We start from the raw sequence: 17,482 nt of genomic DNA, 5'->3' as shown, positions 1-17,482 counted from the left end.
CTCCATATGGGGCTTTGGAGCCAGTAAAATTGAAAATGAAAGCACAGATGCTGTCGCAATACATCGGGGGATCACAATTCAACAAAGAGCCTTAGAGCTGTCAGGATGTGGCAACAGGACTCTGACTCGTGTTGCTGAGGAGACGCACCTTCTGACAGCTTCACTTAGTGCATCATCCCTTGTTTTTATGGGAGCTAAATTATCATATTTCACATGTCATTCAAAAATGAAAAGATGGCTGGTATCCACTGGCTAAGGCAACAGTGTGAAGTGTTTTTCACTGTCAGATAGATAATCAGCTTTATGAAGTACTTTTTGATTAGAGACTTTAATAAGTTTCAATCCATTTAGCCCTCTTAAAGTAATCAAACGAAGAACATGCCTCAGTATCCCTTGTACTTATCTTTTAATGGGTTATTTTAAAGGTTGGTGCTAATCCAAATATCTAAATTATTATCAAGATACAGCAATCATATTGATGTTAGACTCATCAGCATGCATCTGATATCACTGCTTCATCTGTCTCTACAGCCATGCTGAACCTTGTGATTCGCCCGTGTGACCTTTCATACACAGCACAGAATCCTTCTCTGAGGATCTGCCACTTGGATGAAACACATTTTTTTGAAACAAGATTTGCCGTCACATGACATTTTGAGTTTACCGGTATTCACTATCCTGGCCCAGCTGTGTTTTTGGAATATCAAATCAAACAGGGTATCAGGAGGATTCATCGGTAACACTGATTGATTAAGAGTAAAATGGCAAAGAATGATTAAGTGTAACAGTCTCTGCTTGAGGTGGAGTCACTGGAGTGTCAAAATACTGGAGTCACTGTATTTCTGATTTGGATGTTACGACTGACAGATTAGATCAGCCAGTGGGTTAGTTAACATTGTTAGGGGTTGTTATTGTCCTGCTACTTGCTCACATCAAGGTTATTTTCAAAGCTGCACTAGTTGTATTTCATATTAACAATGTATCAAATGTGTGTAATGGTCTGTGTGGCTGTTTAGCATCTATTCGTTAATGCTGACCAAAACTCTGCTGTGTCCTCTTCACCTCATTTCAAGCCACATCAGGCAGCTGTTTCATGCGAACATGCTCCAATAAACACACTGTATGCTACCTGCCCACCAACAAACAGCAGGCAGACAAAGTTAACAACCAGCTGCTGAACACAGTGGACAATTTTGCTGCTAAAAAGCCTGATAGTTTTTCTACAGTGGACAGAAACTAGAGGAAGAGACTACAAATGAATGCCAATGTTGCCCTGTGTCTGCTGGATGTGGAAAAAGGTTTGGCAAGCATGGTGAACCAGAATCAACTGTATATGGGGATAGAATGTGAACAATTAAATCATTGTTGCCTTAAGCATGATTGATTGGTACTTTGGAATCTGAGCCTTCGAAGTCCTGTTAGTGACCAGAAGAAATTATAATTACCCTGTCTGCAAATGTAAAAATGGTGCATAAAATGTGAGGAAGTCCAGCTGCACATAATCTTCATCTGTAGACAATGCCATCAACAGCTCTGCCTCCAAAAGCTACTATCACCCCAGCCCTGCTGCAGAACAGGACCAGCTTACTATGTCTGATGTTACCTGTAAAAAAAAAAAAGGAGCTTGTGAAATTGATGAAACACGTCCGCTTCCTGGACCATCAGCAGGACCCCCCCGCCCCCCCCCCAATGCTGTGTACTGTCTCCTCTGCTCTTCCCCCTGTACATCAACAGCTGCAACTCCAGTCATCAGTCTATCATTCATGGACAATCACCTTCAACAGACTGATCACTGGCGGTGGTGAGGATGTACTTCCTGTGGTAGTATCTCATCTTGTCAAAGACAATGGTGGTGCGCTTGTGCACTGAGTTAATTCTCAACTGCATGGCACTACACCAGGGCTAGGGTGGGCTGTAGCCATGTCACAAATCTATGCAGCCCCTGTCAAGCCCTCAGGTATTTTAATAGGCTATATTTGTTTTCTGTTTTTAAATATAAATAACATTGACTACTTAAATAACTGTGAAAAGCCTGTGCACACAGCTGTCATTGGGCTGCACTTTGGATATTTTCTTTAATGATTTTGTGACAGCATTTCTTCCTGAAACATTACTATGATATTGCATAGTTGTCTTGTTCTGCATATGGGATGAATGCACTTGGTTTTATTATTGCCTCTCAATGTGCTTGTGTTATCAACTGTGGCTGCATGGGCGCTGTCCAGTGCTGAAAGATGTTTTTTGCTTCCCTGTGGTCACTAATAGTTTGTTGAATATCCTTTGTCCGATTTAAATCAAAACAATACATATATCCAATGTTTTGAGTGCCATATGTTCTTTTAGAGTTAAAACAAGAACTTTCTTTTGAGTTACTCTGAAAAATACTGTTTTCTTAGTCCCTGCACATCTAGGTCCAGCCACAGGTGGAGAACAAATTCTGGTGCCAGCCATAAGACTGCAGTATATTATGTGCACTGATGATTGGCTGCAGTTATATCCTTTTAAGGGACATATTTTGACTCAACCATCTAGACTATCCTTTCTGGCAGGAGGCTCAGGTCCATCACACTGAAACATTAGTTCTACACACTCTGACTGACACTGTATATCAAAACATCTTTTGTTTAGGATTGTATCGTCTTTGAAATACAAGCTTGAACATTGCATATATTCTTTATCTGCATCACACTGCACTTTTACACAATCCTCAGTGAATAGTCTGCACAGATTTTGATATAAATAACATCATACTTATTTTTATATTTATTTATTTTACGTTCCCTTTTTCAATTTAGGCTTCCTGACTTATAAAAGTTGCATTACTTTTTGTTATATACAATAACCACTGTGAGAACCTACTTGGCAATAAACCTGATGTGGATTTTTCACATACACATTTGCAGGAGGAAAAACATATTTTTCTTACACTTTTTTAGAGGATGTCCATTTTGTTGGTACAGAAAAAACACAAAAATGTGTTTTCCTGGTGGATTTGAGAGTCCACCAGTGTGTCCTTGTGTATTAACTTTGTATATACAAACTGTCAAGACAATAACATTCAGTGAATGTCAGTGGAAAAAGTCTTGATGTGTGGGCTGTCTTGCTTTGGTAAGCCACTCACAGTATGCTACGAGCAAACAGTATCCTTGGTGCTTCCATCATAATGCCAGGATTTATTTAGTTGTTTAGCTCAGTAAGGAACAATGATGAATATTCAGAGGTTGACAAATGGCCCTTGGCTTGTCATTCTAACTGATACAACATGCTGGCCTCTCTAACAGCTTATACATAAGGTAGATGATGCATATTCATAAAATCCATCTGTGAGTATGAAATCATGAACAAAACAAAATTATTGTCCAACAGTAAGTTTATTTATACATGTTTAACAGTTTTAATTTTTACATTTTTTTTAATTTAACAATTTCAGGACCCAAACAAAGACACATACCGAGGCAGGTAGGGTAAACTGTTACTCTGGCTGGCAAATGAAAACAGGATGCAAAACAGGTAATCAAAACTCAAGAGACATATGGCAACACAAAAGAACAGAGCAGAAGCACAGGATAAGTCAGGGAGGAATGAAGGCAGTACCTCTTCAGAGGTCAATCAGGTGGCAAATCTCTGGACACCAAGAAGTTAATGGCATGGGTGATATTTCTCAGGATCCTGACCTGGAGGACAACTTGTAGACAGTCGGAGGGACTTTGAAGAAGGGCCTGAAGACTGGTGATATAGGCAGGAGTGTTGAAAGGGCAGACATATTTGGAACCAGGTGAAGCTGTCAGCCAGGCCGCTGACTGGAGAATAGAAGCAGTTTTGCAGGGTTTACACAGACAAGAGAGAAGCAACTGAACCATGTTGCAGTCCAGCAATGCAGGACCCCATTAAAGTGAATGAGCTGTTTTTGAGTTGAGGCCTCCAACACATAGCTGCTCAATTACAGACTGAGAACTAGGCAGAAAGCTGACTCTGGACCAGACTAATGCCAAGTCGTCTGAGAGACACACTGGTGGCTAGCGAACTGGGAGACTGGCTGAAAATAAAGCTACATTCACACTGCAAGCCTTCAATTCAATTCAGATTTTTTATGAAGTTGTTCACATTCTCCTTTTAAATGTGTCCAGTATCACACTTCGAGCTGAACTGATCACAGCCCTGATGTGACTTGGTATGCGCAGAAGAGAAAGAAGTCACAAGCAGTACGCTTTGTCCGGAAGTACTCAAAGAGAAAAGTCAGTAAAAAACATGTCTGTTTGAAAGCAAACTGAGATAAAAACCTCCATCAGGTTTTACTTGTAGAGAGGTGCCATCCCAAGAGGTTTAAAACCTCACTGGCCCTCCATTGACTACCTCCATCTCAGCTGTCCTCCATGTTTGTTAGTGACACCCGCCCGCCCCTTCACCTGCGCAAAATTATGTTGATATAGAGCGTGAAAGTCACATTGAATTCCGATACAGGTCACATGGCTGTTCAGACTGAGGTCGCATTTCATTTTGTGTAAATGTAGTGACAGAGAATTTCAGCAGAAGATTAGAGGTCTGTTACACAGACACACACAAAGGCAGATGGGTTCCGTTAAGATGTTTTGCAGTTTCTCCAACTGACAGGAAGGTGAATTCAGAGCAGGATACAAAACAGATACAAACTCAAGAGACACAGTGAGGCATGAGGGAACTGATCAAATGGATGGAGTGTGAATGAGGGAGATTACAGGGACCAAATAAAAACAGGGGGTGGAGGGAGCAAGTCACAGATGCAGCACATTAGGAGCAGGGCATCACGAAGATTGCAAGAAGTAAAACATCAGTAAACAAATGAGTAAAATACATTTCTAAATAAAACAGGAAAACCTAAAATGAGTCTGGAAGTCTTTCGCTCATGGGGAAGATCATGGCAGCTACAAAGATCACTCTTGGGTGCTTATTGTCTTTGTCCAATATTTTGAACAATGACAAGAAAACAGAAATTTGTTCGGTTGGGTCAGTGCTCCTATGTTATTCAGATGGTAACTGGTGCAGAGGGAGCTTCCTCTCTGTGAAGCCCAGCTTTGGTTATCTCTTATGAAACCTGTCTTTTTTGGTGACAGCATTACCAAAGGTCAGTGTCCCTGCAGTCTGCCTCACTGGCTTAGTGTTGGTGGAGCTCCTGGACAAGCAAAGAGCTTTGAGCAAGAGCTTTTGATCTCACTAAGTGCCTCTGCCTGTGTAATGTGGTAAATTTAATAAATTGATTATCATGATTACAGAAGTTCAATATGCAGGAGCCCTGCCCAATGGCTTGTGTATGCAATCCTGCACTGTAAAACAACATAGATATCCCCTCTATCTTTTGTTTGCAGTTTCAGAAAATAGCTCAAAATTATCGATTTTACATCAGGTTGAGTTGCTGTAACCAGATTCATGTTGAAAAACTCAACAGTAATGTAAAGCGGTAATTACGAAGAAAGGAATTACAGTTTATGTGGATAGTCCAAATACATTTACAGAATTTACAAACTGTTTGGCTGACTCGAACCCTGTAATGGTTCACTAGTTGTTTGTTGAATATTCAATATATATACTAATATTCACCCAAGATCAGTTTAATGTTACAAATAATCTGTAAACTCTCAATCAGTGTATAACAATCAGATTATACCTACTCGAATTTATAAGGTATGGTTGCAACTTGTGAGTGACAGTTAAACATTCATTTCAATTGCTTTGTAATCAGTTTTAAAATAACCTCAGTTTTACTTACCCTGTAATAAAAAACACATATGAGAAACTCTGTGGAGCTCAGAGGAAGAATTTTACTGTGGAGCAGCTGCTGTTGAGATATGCAATCGAGCATATAACCTCAACTGTTCCTTTACTATTGATGGTTTCAAACATGACATTGACATTTTTGCATTTGTAACATCGGAGCACAACAACAATCTCTGTGATGAAATAGGAGTAAAAGCCTCTTTCTGGAGGTACAGTAATAAGAAAAGGTAAAAACAAAACAATCAGTCAGGCCTGCTCCATGCAATTAGTGGCTTGGTGGGAATGAATATAAAAAATAAGCCAAATACCTAATGATATTCTTCATGTTGTTCTCACAGTCGGAATCAAACAAACATGCTGTGCTACCTGAGCATGAAATACTAGGAATATTTGGCTTGTTTGAGGCAATAATTTGATTTCACAATTAATTAAATAGTGAAAGTGTGTGAAGCTGAAAAGAAGCAGCAGATGACAGCTTCAGATCTGTGCTGTGGAAAGAGATGACTGTAATCTTCTGTAGATTATTTTATGAGATTAATACAATGTCATTGTATTAAACATGTTGTACATAGTATGACAGTGTTTCAGGACTGATTGGAGCTCTTTTTGTTACACTACGCTGTTGATTCCTCTTCCTCTGCAGCACCAGCTGTTCATCTCTATGCAACCATTTTATTATTTGCAAAACAGTAGTGGATACATATGCACGTGGATTCAGATTGTCTTTCTTGGCCATTAATAAACCAATGATCTACATTTGGGTGGAATAGAGGCTCTTTAGTGTTGGTGTAATGAACCATGGTTGATTCATACAGATCTACCCTTACATTTCAGAATGCATGTAATATGCAGATTAATTGCAAAGTTTACATATTAGTGTAAAATACAATTTCGCAGTCCCTTTCCAGTAATTGCATCATACTCTTGCAGGGATTCTGTTAAACCCAAGCATCTGTGTGTTCATGTGAAACAAGCACATGTTTAAAGCAGTTGATGATGAGAGCCATGGCTACTGGAGGGAGGAGTGGAAGAATTGGAGAAGCCTCCCACATCATTAAGTTAAATGTTTTTGAGCATTTTGACTTTCTGGTTAAAAACTGATGACGGAAGTAGTGGTGGTGGATAAAAACCATTACATTATGTAGGCATTGTGCCACAAGAAAGCCATTTGATAATGAAAATGCATCTAGCATGGCCACACATTTGAAGCAACATCACCCTCTGTGGAGGGACTGGGACGTAAGACCGGTGTTTCCCACAAGGTTGACTCATTTTGTAGTGGTAGCACAGACGGACCTGCACTTTGTTCCCTCTCACTTGCAACAGAGCTGCAGACAGCTCTACAATGAATCAACTGAGCAAAACACGAAGACATATCTTATATTATTATAAGAGGTGTTCATTTTGTGTGTGTGGGGGGGGGGGGGCATTAGGAAATATGTGAAACACTTTATATTCACTACTGATTATTTAGCACCTAGATTTACAAGTTGGATAGAAATAGTTCAGTTTAAAACTTTATTTAAACATTGTACAGCTGGAATGTTCCAAAGGTTCCTTGTTATAATTGTTCTTTAATAAATAGAGTAGTTGTTTTTGTCTCCCTATTTGCTAATCTGAAAACCATGATCTGATCAGACACTGTGACTTTTGTGATCTGTTGCACCCCTTTTCTTTAGATACCTATAAAATGCGAGGGTGGGTGGTTCAGTCAAAAAGTATGTTTTACTTCCTTTTCACTATTTATCTAATGGATCTATTTATTACCCATTTTGTTTGCTACAGCCGGTGACTGGAATTGTTTTCTGGCAATCCTGATTGTTTTCCTACATATTAATAGCACTTGTCGATAAATTCAGCCACAGATGTGGGAACATCACAAAATCTGTCGCAAAATTCAGAGTACAATTTAAAACAAATGAATGCTTTTCTACGCTGAATCCAAATGTCAATCTTGAATATGTCTCTGCCTGACTTATTTTCTTCTGTCCTGTAGTAAAACAATTTACCAGCGCAGAATAAATTGGGGAATAAAACCTTTATCTGTTTTTGCCACATTAATCCTGCACTGCCTCATTGTACTGTATCCCTGTCCTCCACCTGACATACAAGTCTATCAGTAACCTGCACTGAGGTTTTGAGTATGTGTTCAGGATTCTAAGAGCCATGAAATCCATTGTATCATGCTCCCAAGGTGAAAGGGCGAGAAAGGGGCCCGAGATTAATTCAAACCACAGTATAATGAGGCTGCTCTCAGACTTCCCTGGTGAATAAAGACAAATGGCTTTTGTTTTTGCCAGCTTTGCCATCTTGCAATGATACTTCCAATAATTCCATTTCATGTCGAAGTCTAACCTGCCATGTCCACAGAATACAGCTAAAGAAGAGAAGCCATCTGTAATTGTGGATTGCTTTTATTAAGTGACAAGGTATTTTTACACTCCGGTGGAAGTAATCCCACGAGGGTGGGTGGTAGCAGAGAGCAGGGGCTGGTGGAGGTGTGATGAAAACCCTGTCCTCTCTCCAGAGAAATGTCATCCAGCATATCTTGCTTTCAATCATCTGCTTTTGACTGAATGGACATTGGTAATCAGGATTCTTGTGTAGTTACTTCTCAGGGTCAAGAGAGATAAGCATGGATTTGACTGGAGAACCGTGAAGTCACACTACCCCTGCAGTCATGATTAAAGCCCCAATCGATATCATATTGTGGTTGAGGCCACACAACGCTGTGGCTGCAAGGTCCGGGTCATAGCCTCTTGAGCTATTCATGTCTAAGAGTGACTCTGAACCTGGTGCTAACCCTTTCAAGTGCAGAGATTGTCCAATTGCAACATTCAAATGACTGCAAATCAAACACACTGTCAACGGGTGTGAATGGCAGCTAGTAACTTGTTGCCTTGCTGACATATCCATGCTGTCCATAGCCTATAGAGTCTCAAATTATGGTGTCGCTGCAGTGTCTGTAATTCCACAGCACTGAGGTGTCCACATGAGCGTCATGTTTCCATTTCTGCTGGTCGATGCTGGAGCCATCTCCCTTTTTATAAAGTGCATTGATTGCACCATGAAAGTTCAATCAGGAGAGACTTGAACTAAAGAATGATCCAAATGTATTAACATGCACAGTAAGAGATAAAATGATGCGATATAAATGCCAGTCTAGTTGACCCCTCGACTCCTCATTAAAGTTGAAATTGGATTTGGCTGCATACTTTAGTCTGATTACATGGCTAAAGACCATTTAAAAATGCTGTCTGTATCTTTTTTCTTTTCTTTTTAACAATAAACAAGATAATATATGTATTTAGTATACAGCATACTATGACATGTTAAATGGTTTAAAGTGGGAGAGAGCGTTTGAGTCCAGCTTTGTAATCTTTTTGTGTTTTATGTAATGAGCTCTTTGAGCCACAAACTGTTAGAGACAAATAAAACAACACAAGAATCTAATTCAGGTTGTTACTCTGGTGTGACTACATGGTTAACAGTAGGAACAAACTGGTAACATTCCCAGCAAAGTTCCCTTTTACCATTTTACTATTTTCTGTAAATTCGGTGACTGGCAGAAATCCGAGAGCACTGTGCTGGTGTGGCAGCAAGACAGGAACAGTGCTCTGCGTGGTTTTTCTAATGTCTCTGTGTGCTTCTGTGCTGCAGACTGGTACAGGCACATTGAGTCATCGGGCGAACAGTGTAATTTGCAGCAGACATCATCTTCTCTGAGCCATTCACTTCACAAGAATTTGATCACCCGGAGAATGAATGCGTTGATGTACAAAAATACATTTATTCGAAACAATTTCAAAATGACAGTTTCTTTACCGTAGAAATATCGAAATAAAGATGAAACGGAACATTACTGATCATGCATGCATTGTAGATTTTTGTGCACTGAAGAACATTACAATGCTTCTGCCTTCTGAAATATCACAATCGCAAGAATCTCTTATTTGTCAAGTATGGATTCCCTCAGAGGTCTGGATCGAACAGTGTAATGTGGCATTTAAGATATCAGATGAGACAGCTGTTTCCAGTTGATCAGGGTGGTGATTGGATGAACAATAAGGAAGTAAACACCAGGAAATCAACCAAAACACAAAGGTTCCTTTCACTGGTGACAGTTCCCTATTTGTCTGTGCAGATCCAATGCACATTTTCTGTAGCCTTTCTTTACTTTCTTTACAGACTTTTAAGGAGTGCCAAACTCTTTCCCGGCAACAGCTTCTACATAGCCTGGTAATGAACCAGTGTAGTCATCATACATTCTTCACAAATTCAAAGGGTCGATGAGGCAAGAAGAAAAATGCACTACAAGTATGGTTAGAGATGTGGGCAGTGCAAACTATTTGATATTTCATTTTCTGTTCCTCCTAATCCTGTTATGCTATTAAGAATCAGAACAGGTGACACCATCAAAGCCCCCGCCCAAACAACATCCACAACATCCAGCCAGGCAAACAACCCTTTGCTTATGACATGTGTTGAAAACAACAAAGATATAAAACAATCTTTGTTCAGTGTGTGTCTGCAGTAACAAGGCTTGGCTGTTTGCTTTGAGATGAGAGCACTCCGTTTGAGGTAATGCATATGTGATGTGGCAACCCGCGCGCTTCTCCTGCAACTGCTGTTGACTTTAATTTTGAAAAAAGCATTGTGGGAGAGCTCTGCACAGCGTGCCGTTCAGCGCGGCTGTCCGACTGTCCGGCTGTCTCTGACTACCATTATTTTTAATACCTGGAGGTTGACTTCCACCTCGTAGGACTGGAGGAACCAAAACAGGTGAACAGATGCATGCTGGGAGGACACAACTCCCTCATTTTAAATGAAACGCAAATGAGTGAGTTGGGTTGTGGAAGTGGCCTGATGTGCATAAGGGAGAGTGGGTTAATGATATCAGCCCATCTCAGTTGTCCTGTATCTGCTCTGTTTGTGCACTGCGAGACACTTTCATACACTGTTCCAGTCTTTCTACTTGATTATGTCACCTGAATGAGAATTGTGGCAGAAGGAGCAGTGCATATAATCATGACACTCTGTGACAACCAACAAAAATTACAAAAACTAAAAAAACCAACAATGTGATGTATGAAGCGAATACCCCAAGAACCTGAGCAAGCACCACATAAGAAAGGGCTCATTCCAGACCAGTGTTATATTCATTAGTGAAGGAAATAATGAGCTATCAAATTTAAATATATATTTTTTGCATTAAGCAATGCAAGATCCTCTAAAATACCAATAGGCCTAGGGCTTGATTCAATAAAATGAACTTAAATTTCTAACATGAGCAAGTATCTACGTAAATAAATAACTGAAACTTGTAATTTAGAATTTTGACCTGTAATCATATTTTTGTAGCTGCTGACAATTATGTCATTTCCATAGATGAAAAACGTTTAATTGTGCTAAAATTGCCTATATGTGTCTTCACACTCTTGCTAGATAATAGACAAGAACTGTAATTAGACATGATAACAGCAATTAGTCTGTTAGCATAACATTTGATACTTAGCACAAAATATAAAGTGCACCTGAGGCTCATGGGAAACCAAAGCACTGGACAAGCGAGTCACCAAAGACACAATGCTTCTTTTTGAGGAGGTTAGATGCCTGTAGAAATTATCAGGACAATCCATACAGTAGTTGTCAAGCCATTTCAGTTAAAAACAACTTTTGTAACTGTACAGTGGTGCTAGGTGGTATCAGGGCATCATCCAAAATTTGAATTAATCCCTTGGACACTGCGCAGGTCAAAATCCATCTAAATGGTATATAGATATTTTAGTCTGGATAAATGACTGTACACAAATGGATGACAATTCTACACCCCTTCCACTGAAGAACGCCAAAATATCTTAGAAGTGAACACTGGTCCACTCCATGATCCAAGATGACAAAGAGTTGGACTCATTGGCTGAAAACAGTCAAACAGTAACTAAATCCAAATGGAAGCAGCTACAAGAACCCAACACTAGGCTCTCTGGTATTTTAGAGGATGTAAATATAAACTATAATGTCACATTTTATATTGTCATCTTTCTCCTAACATTTGAGTCTTGTGAATGTGATCACTGGAAACCAAAGTATAATAACGTCTTCATTGTGTTTTAGCTTTTGTTCTGAGGCCTAACCAGAACTCTTAACAGCCAATTACTCAAAGAAACACTGTAATGCACTGATGCTGATGGCAAACGTTTGGTTCACATAGTTCAGACTCGATGACTTCACCAGATTTTAAAGTAATCTTTGTAATATGTTTGAATATCTATAGTATCAGTCTATTCGTCTAATGAAAATATAAACATATTGAACATGATCATGTTCAGACTGATCCTTTCATTTAATTTCCGCCAAAATGGAGGGAAGTTAAATCTGTAATATGCTAATACAGTTCTGCTGGAAGAACCTGTATTAACAGATAAACGCTTTGCACTAGATACATACCGCCCAACAGCAAATGAAGAAAATAAGAGCAGAACTGAAATCTAGGCAAAATCCACTGGACTCTTTTGATGAATGATTAGAAAATAACTATTTACAACACTTGTCTATCTACAACACAGAAACCGTGTCCTCAGTAAGAACATGCACAAGTCAAGGACCTTAGCAAAACAAAGTTGATTTTCTTTAAGTAATGTTTGACTTTTTTAACACACTTTCAAAAACAGACCATCGTAAGATCTTCTGTCATTGCCATGGTACTCAGACTACGAGCATGTAGAAAGTAATAATATATACATTAAACAGAACAGATGATAATATTGTACATTTCAATAATATGCCCTGTTTGACTGAAGACTCAGACATTATAGTCTATATATAAGCAGAAATTATTTTTAAAAGCAAACTTCTTAGGAAATGTACATAACTTTTCATAGGCGTCGATCAAAGATATTTCACTCTGCAAATGAATGTCGTTATGTAGCTTATACATCCACAAAACTGAACACGTTTTGCCAGTAATTACAATAATCTCATTGAGTAAATTGACATTTGCTGCATGGATGTTGTTGAACGAGACATCCATGCAAGTCTGTATAAATGAGGTCCCTTTAGAAAACTATTAACATCGGCTGTGTTGAATTACAAAACAGAAAAAGAGAACCCCGACACGGTAATACTTTGCTTTGTACATGAACTGACGTGTTCTCCGGCTTTACACGCTAGTGCAGTTTGGAATCTCCCTTGTGCTCTCGCAGGCGTTTCCAACTCCCCCTGAAACAAAAGAAGAAAAACAGGCCAAGAACGAAGTTGGTTAGTTCAGCGCTGTCACTTTATGGCTCTAAAACAAATTCTTCTTCTTTGATACTGAACCATTGCATTGATTACTGAATTTTAAATGTGGTGTATAATCAAAGGCTCTGAAGTTGTAAAAGGCATGGGAATCAGAAAGCGTCCCATTATAAAAAAATTGTCTTTGATAATTTAACGAACGGGCAGTTTTGAAATTCATGATTAATGAACTATATGTCACTTCAGCATGAGAGAGCAGCTTAGTTGTACATGAGTTGAATCAGAGATCAGTGTAAAATGTAAAGGGCAACTCCACAGATGTTGCACATAAAGGTGAGGTTTACATATAGAGAGTTCTGTTTCACGTGTAGTATTTCTGTTTCACGTGTAGTATTTTATGTATGTAGTGTTTTAAGTGGCTCTGCAGTAGCAGCATCCTTAGGTTTGAAAAAAACAACCCTGATGATATCATTGGGGGTTTAAGGTCTCATTAGGGTTATCTCACCTGGGGATTGGACATTACACATATATGACGGAAAGCCTGCAGTGAGAATTTCAATGAAGGTGTCCTTTTAACCAATTGGAGAGGGTCTAATGAAAAACATCACTGAGTTGCATTATTAATGTGGTATCCAGTGACACTCATATTAAGAACTTTGTTCGTTGGCTCTTCTGCACTGACTATTCTTTTCTGCCTCTTGCGAACCCCTTTATAATAATACACATTCTAGGACGACAAGTAAAAAATTCATCTATGAAAAGTCAATTTTCCCAAATGCCAAGATTAAATCTGCAGATTGCTTTGTTTGAAAGTTCAAAAGAATCCAGGTTATATGTGACCTTTGTTCGGCTTCAACAATGACTGATCAATTATTCATATTTGGGGTATTTTTCTGTCACTGCATATCGATCAGTCAGCTTATCATTCAATTACTTGTGCCTTTGGTAGATAAACATCTACCGTAGCACTGCTGTGTGTTTAACTCTTGTGAAGTGATGATTGCATCCATTACTGTAACAAATTTTCTGAAGTTTTTGATCAGTGGAAGTAACAGAAATGTCTATTTTCAATTCAACCCTCACATCCCCATCTGATCCTCTTCTTCTAGCGCTATTATTTCATTTATTACTTTTTTCTTGATGTACAAATATGTTAATTGGATTTCATAGTGCTTTCTATTTTACTCTAATGTGTTTTAAAACTAACTAATTATGCTAGTCTACATTATTTAATATCTCAGTACAGCCATAATATATTATCTTCTAATCTTTACAGTACAAGACAAAACCTCAGCTCATTGTATAATGGACTGAATATACTCTGTGGAGGTTGAAGAAAAACCTTCACATGGCAGTTAAGCAGCATGCTTTGGTGCATGAGGGTGTCCAAAATAGGTGAAAGACATGTTTCCATTTCTCTCCAGCCCTGAATTTCAACGCCCATGTAAAGCTGGGAACCTGCAAGAGCTGCTTTCGACATGTTTGGTTAAACCATCACAGAACACTGTGAGTCCAGGGATTGCTAACTTGCTAACTTGTGATGTTTTCTGCCGGTACTACTGCAGAACAGACAGGGTCAGGGTCGGCAGTATTTACTGAATATGCCAGAGACAAACTTGCTGTTTTCATGGTGGCCTGAAGTTTTCTTTCAAATCAAGTCATATTGTGACCAAACAGAATTGTGATTAATGCCGCTCTCTCCATGCTCCTGTTGGGTTATTGAATCTCGAGGCTGCATTCTTAAACATGTTGCTTTTATTAATGATTCATCTTCCTCAGAACTGCAGGCTGTGCAGGAATCTATTCTTTACTGTGTTAAACCTCTTCAAGGAGTGCCTCTACTCTGTGGCTGCCTCTGCCTCTTTGCTGAAAGATTTAAAAAAAAAACAAAGCTAGAAGGATGTTCAGTTGCCAACTGTCTATTTAAAAAATAATTCAAATTCATTATTTTAAATATGCCTGAGGACTGAATTTGCACACAATTATTCTGCACATGCAGCAGGATGACTTTGATCTCCAATACAAACTAAAAATCATAAGGAGAACAGAATCCCTTTCAAGGAACTGTCTATGCCACTGATAGTAATGACAGTGGATAAACATTTAGATTATACATCATTTTCTATCATTATGAAAACTCTGCACTTACTTTTGACCCTGGCATCCAGTTCCTTTTCCATGAGTTCTTTGGAAGTGGAGAACTCACTCAGGGTGATTTTTGGCGTGCTGTCGCCCTGGCCCACTGAACCAATCATCTCCTGCTCCTTCTCCTGGTTCACCTCAGCATATATGTTGATCCAAGGTATTTTTCTTAAGATGTGCGAAAGAAGAGATTTGCCAAATGAGAGAAAGACAAACTTATGCATTTCACAACTAAACTCAAAGGAAACTCTTCTGTTGCTGGATGCTGATAGTTGCCTCCCAACTTAAAAACTTGTGGTGACTTTACTGTAATTATACCCCAGTTAATCATTTATGGGCAAATTACAGAAATATTGGCATCTGCATTTACAACACCTAATATACATCTTTATTTAGTCACTAACCAATTTATTTCCAATTACTATTCATTTTGGTTATTAATTGCTCTGTTTTGTCAGCTGTGAGACTTTTTGAAAAATGCATCCTCTTCAGACTAATGGGGGAAAATTTCATATCCATAATTAATGACAGCTTTTCCATTTCCCTCAGACTTTTCAAGAGAATCATTTCGAGTATGAATAATTTATTCAGCAAATAACGGGCATGTAACAGCAAGCGCATATTAAACATTTTAATGGTCCTTTTCTCTGCATTTCACAGCTGACTGGTGTGCCAGACTCACACACTGGAATCCAACAAGAAGTACATCTACATCCTTTAGTGGGACTCGGCCAAAGAGATTTCCACACAGGACTGTAATTGATTGGCACGGACTGCGCTCATCTGGAGTCATCAATAATGGAGACTATGGTAATAGGTATATGGTCGTGCTGGATGTGCAGCAGGTGGAAGTAATCACAAAGATAAAGATACCTCTTGAATTTGTAGATGAGGAACACTGCTAGGCCCAGGAACACGACGGATAGGAGCATGAGCATAGCTGAGCTGCTGTGCCGGGGGCTGGAGTCCACCAACGGGGCTGTGAGAGGAGGAACGCACAGTAAAGATTCAGATGTTGTAACATGTGCTTCAGTGTTGTTAGGACAAAAGATACACATTAAGAACCTGATAAGGATAAAAGATACACATTAAGAACGTGATTAGGATAAAAGATACACATTAAGAACCTGATTAAGAAACTGATAAAAGTGAATCTGCATCGTCCAAAATAATATGAACACAAGTCGATTAGCAAAGTGAGATATTGTTAGAAGTGAAAAGTGAAAGTTGTTTTAGACTTTAGAGTTAGTCATGTGGTAAAGGTAAAAATTCTATGTGTACATGCATGGACCCCTTTTTGAGACCAATCATGCACCAACAGCCTGCATGATGTGTGATCAGACTAAGTATTTAGTATTATCAGCCTGAATGCAAATATCAAAGTAATATTACAGTATTCGTTTTATAAAACATAAGTAAAGGTGTCTAAAATTGTGTTTTTGCTTTGTCATATTGAGATATTTTTTTTAAATTTTAGCATAAGGATACAATATAAAATGTGATGAAAAGGAGGGGTCTGATAATCTGTCGTATGCACAGGATATATATGTGATGCATGCATGATGAGATGATGCTCATATCACAGTTTCTACTGCTGGTCAAAGAATGTGACAGCAGCAGGTAGCTTGCATATTACAGCTGGATTTTAAATCTGAAAAACAAGAACCCAACCAAACACGCACTTGCTCTGATTAATGTCACAGCTTGTGGTTTTGCACACAAGGCATCTGACTTGAATTCTTCTCATTATTATGAAGGGTGAATTAATGTCCTTCATTGCAGGGAAATCACATAGCATTTTCCACAGCTTCAATGCTACTGAAGAGCCATTCTTCTCAGAGATGGAGGCATGTGTGCGCCTGACCTTTCTCAGAGCAGCTTGACGATTCTTTTTACCTTTTCTTCGAGGTGAAATATAAAGAGGGATCCAGCTGGGTACACCTCCAGTGTCATTAGAGAGCAGCACACCACGGGACGTCACAGAGCTGCACATGCCAGGCTGTTAATACCTAACACTTTTAGCTACAGACAACTCATGGCTGTGTGCCTCCAGAGACTGTGTGTCTAATGAAACCAGTCGAGCAATGACAAAAATATGTATAGTGTCCAGCAATGGAGCACTGGAGTCACTGAGGACTGCCAACCAGTAAAAAGAAGTTGGATTTTTCTAGACCAGCTACATTTTTTACAATCGATGTGGCTCCATGAATCCAGCATTGATTTGATACTTATAACAGCAATTAGTTTTTTGGCAGGAGTGCGTTTGAGGATCTTAAATGTCATCCCCGCCTCCCCATCTCCACGAGTTAGGAACTGAACTCTGTTGTTGACTGCTGAAGCAATTCTCAATTCT

At 39.1% G+C, this 17,482-nt stretch overlaps 1 protein-coding gene across 1 annotated transcript in view; it reads right to left on the bottom strand.

Moving 5' to 3' along the window:
• Positions 1 to 9,517: 9,517 nt before the first annotated feature.
• sorcs3a (sortilin related VPS10 domain containing receptor 3a) overlaps positions 9,518 to 17,482 on the bottom strand; it is a 198,162-nt gene continuing 190,197 nt past the window's right edge. The window contains exons 25-27 of the mRNA XM_020083934.2: positions 16,003 to 16,108; positions 15,137 to 15,297; positions 9,518 to 12,969 (exon numbers count right to left, since the gene is read on the bottom strand). Coding sequence (XP_019939493.1) covers positions 12,911 to 12,969; positions 15,137 to 15,297; positions 16,003 to 16,108 — 326 coding nt within the window. The 3' untranslated portion in view covers positions 9,518 to 12,910. The remainder of the gene's footprint in view (positions 12,970 to 15,136; positions 15,298 to 16,002; positions 16,109 to 17,482) is intronic.

Source organism: Paralichthys olivaceus, chromosome 8 (assembly GCF_024713975.1).
Source record: "Paralichthys olivaceus isolate ysfri-2021 chromosome 8, ASM2471397v2, whole genome shotgun sequence".
Lineage (NCBI taxonomy): Eukaryota > Metazoa > Chordata > Actinopteri > Pleuronectiformes > Paralichthyidae > Paralichthys > Paralichthys olivaceus.
This window is presented reverse-complemented; position numbering and strand designations above follow the sequence as displayed.